The 2,226-nt window shown below is 46.8% G+C and overlaps 1 protein-coding gene across 1 annotated transcript in view; it reads left to right on the top strand.

The window, feature by feature from the left end:
• Positions 1-115: 115 nt before the first annotated feature.
• LOC103523122 (spore wall protein 2-like) overlaps positions 116-2,226 on the top strand; it is a gene marked incomplete at its 5' end in the record, with an annotated part of 11,156 nt that continues 9,045 nt past the window's right edge. Inside the window, 2 exons of the mRNA XM_026832865.1 lie at positions 116-245; positions 503-952. Coding sequence (XP_026688666.1) covers positions 116-245; positions 503-952 — 580 coding nt within the window. The remainder of the gene's footprint in view (positions 246-502; positions 953-2,226) is intronic.

Raw genomic sequence — 2,226 nt, 5'->3', positions numbered from 1 at the left:
AGGGATCAGTGAAATCTAGGTCAAGATCAGGAACCCCAAAATCACCTCTAGGCTCTACAGCAGGAAGGTCCAGGTCTGTAAGTCCCAAGTCACCCCTGGGGTCTCCTGATAGAAGATCAAGGAGTCCAAGATCCCCTCCTGGTTCCCCTACCCAAGCATCCCGTTCACCAAGTCCCAGAAGCCCAAGGTCTCCAGAAGGCTTTCCAACAAGGAGATCAAGATCAGGAACTCCCAAGTCTCCCACAGCTCAAAGGTCTAAATCAGGTAGTCCCCAATCACGACCTGATTCTCCCATTGCTAGATCTAGATCAGGTAGTCCAAGAGGTCCCAGGTCTCCAGAAGGTTCTCCCTCTAGAAGGTCAGCAAGTCCTAGAAGTCCTCGATCACCTGCTGGTTCTTTAGCTGCTAGATCCAGATCAGGAAGTCCCAGATCCCCCAAAGATTCCTCTCCTGCTAAAAGATCTAGAAGTCCAAGATCACCACCAATTTCTCCACCTGTAAGGTCAAGGTCAGGGAGTCCTAAATCTCCCAAAGGTTCTCCTGCTAGACGATCAAGTCCTAAAGGTCCCAGATCACCACCTGGTTCCCCAGCTGCTAGATCCCAGTCAGGCAGTCCAAAATCTCCTGCAGGTTCTCCAGCGAGACGCTCCAGATCCAGAGGTCCACAATCTCCTGCTGAGTCGGGGAGTGCTGGGTCTCAAAAATCTGGATCTAGATCCCGGTCACGCTCAGGGAGTGCACAATCAAGAAGATCACAAGGTTCAAGAAAATCACGTTCAAGGTCTCGGTCTAGAAGTGCCAGGTCAAGGTCTGGCTCCAGAAGATCAAGGTCAGGATCAAGAAGGTCAAGGTCTGGAAGTGCCAGATCAAGATCACGTTCTGGCTCTAGAAAGTCACGTTCAAGGTCTCGGTCTGGAAGTGCTAGGTCAAGGTCTGGCTCCAGAAGATCAAGGTCAGGATCAAGAAGATCAAGGTCTGGAAGTGCTAGGTCCAGGTCAGGATCAAGAAGGTCACGGTCTGGCTCCAGAAGATCAAGGTCAGGATCAAGACGGTCGCGATCTGGCTCAGGAAGGTCAAGATCACGTTCAGGTTCAAGGAGGTCAAGGTCTGGATCTAGAAGATCAAGATCTGGAAGTGCTAGATCAAGGTCTGGGTCTAGAAAATCGAGATCACGTTCTGGATCGAGAAGGTCTCGGTCAGGATCAAGGAGGTCAAGGTCTGGATCTAGGTCACGATCCAGATCTCGTTCAGGTAGTGCCAGGTCTGGAAGGTCACGGTCTGGTTCAAGAAGGTCGCGCTCAGGTTCACGTGACAGTGGTGCGAGTGGCAGTGTGGTGGGAAAGTCGAAAAAGCGAAGAATATCCGACGATTCAGAAGACGAAGATCATGGTGTGAAGAAGAAGAGATCAGCTCATGTGTTGGACTCTGATGATGAGGAAGGGGAAGGAAGGAAAAGGGCCCATCAAGTGTCTGGCTCTGAAGATGAAGGTGAAAATAAGGTGAGTTCAGAGAGTTTACTCTTTACTTACTTCATTGTTTCGTAGTCCGGTATGAATAAAAACAGCTACTGACTTCACCTAGAGTGGATAATTGGATATGCTTTAAACTCAAAAAATGGTGCACGGTCATGAAAATGATAAATATTTTTACGACATTTATCGAAAGTTAACGAAATTTTTTGGTATTTTTCAAGTCGATTTATCTAGGGATCTAGAGGTTGTAAAGGAAAAATTCGATAGACTTTCTTTATTCTCCTTACTAGCCGAAATACGTCGACCTCTCTCCGGATTTCATGCTAGTAAACCTATAGTCATGGCCGTTCAGTCACTCATCCATTTAGTGGTCTTTGCTCGGACGTAGCTTAACAGAAACGAGCCGAATAATAGCCTATAACCTTCTACGGGAGTGCAGAGCAAATAATGTTTGACAAAGTTTCATAGTAATTGGTGATGAGCCGGTTGTACTAGGCATAAAGTTCGAACACACACCACACTACACATTCTTTTTCATCATTATTAGATCTCTGAAAAAGCTACGCTCGAAGATCTAATGCATAGGATCGATACTTATTGTGATGGCTTTTTGTTCTCGAGAAAATGACAGAGATGGCGAAGGGGACAGAAGGTGATCACAGAAAAGACAGTTGCCCAAATCATTTCAGATGACTATTCTGCATGAGAAGGAGTCAACAGATGTATGAGGGAGACCTATGTAGTATCTATCTCT

The sequence above is a fragment of the Diaphorina citri genome, unplaced genomic scaffold (genome assembly GCF_000475195.1).
Source record: "Diaphorina citri unplaced genomic scaffold, Diaci psyllid genome assembly version 1.1 scaffold15615, whole genome shotgun sequence".
Classification (NCBI taxonomy): domain Eukaryota; kingdom Metazoa; phylum Arthropoda; class Insecta; order Hemiptera; family Psyllidae; genus Diaphorina; species Diaphorina citri.
The sequence above is the reverse complement of the archived record's forward strand: the minus strand, read 5'-3'. Positions and strand labels throughout refer to the sequence as shown.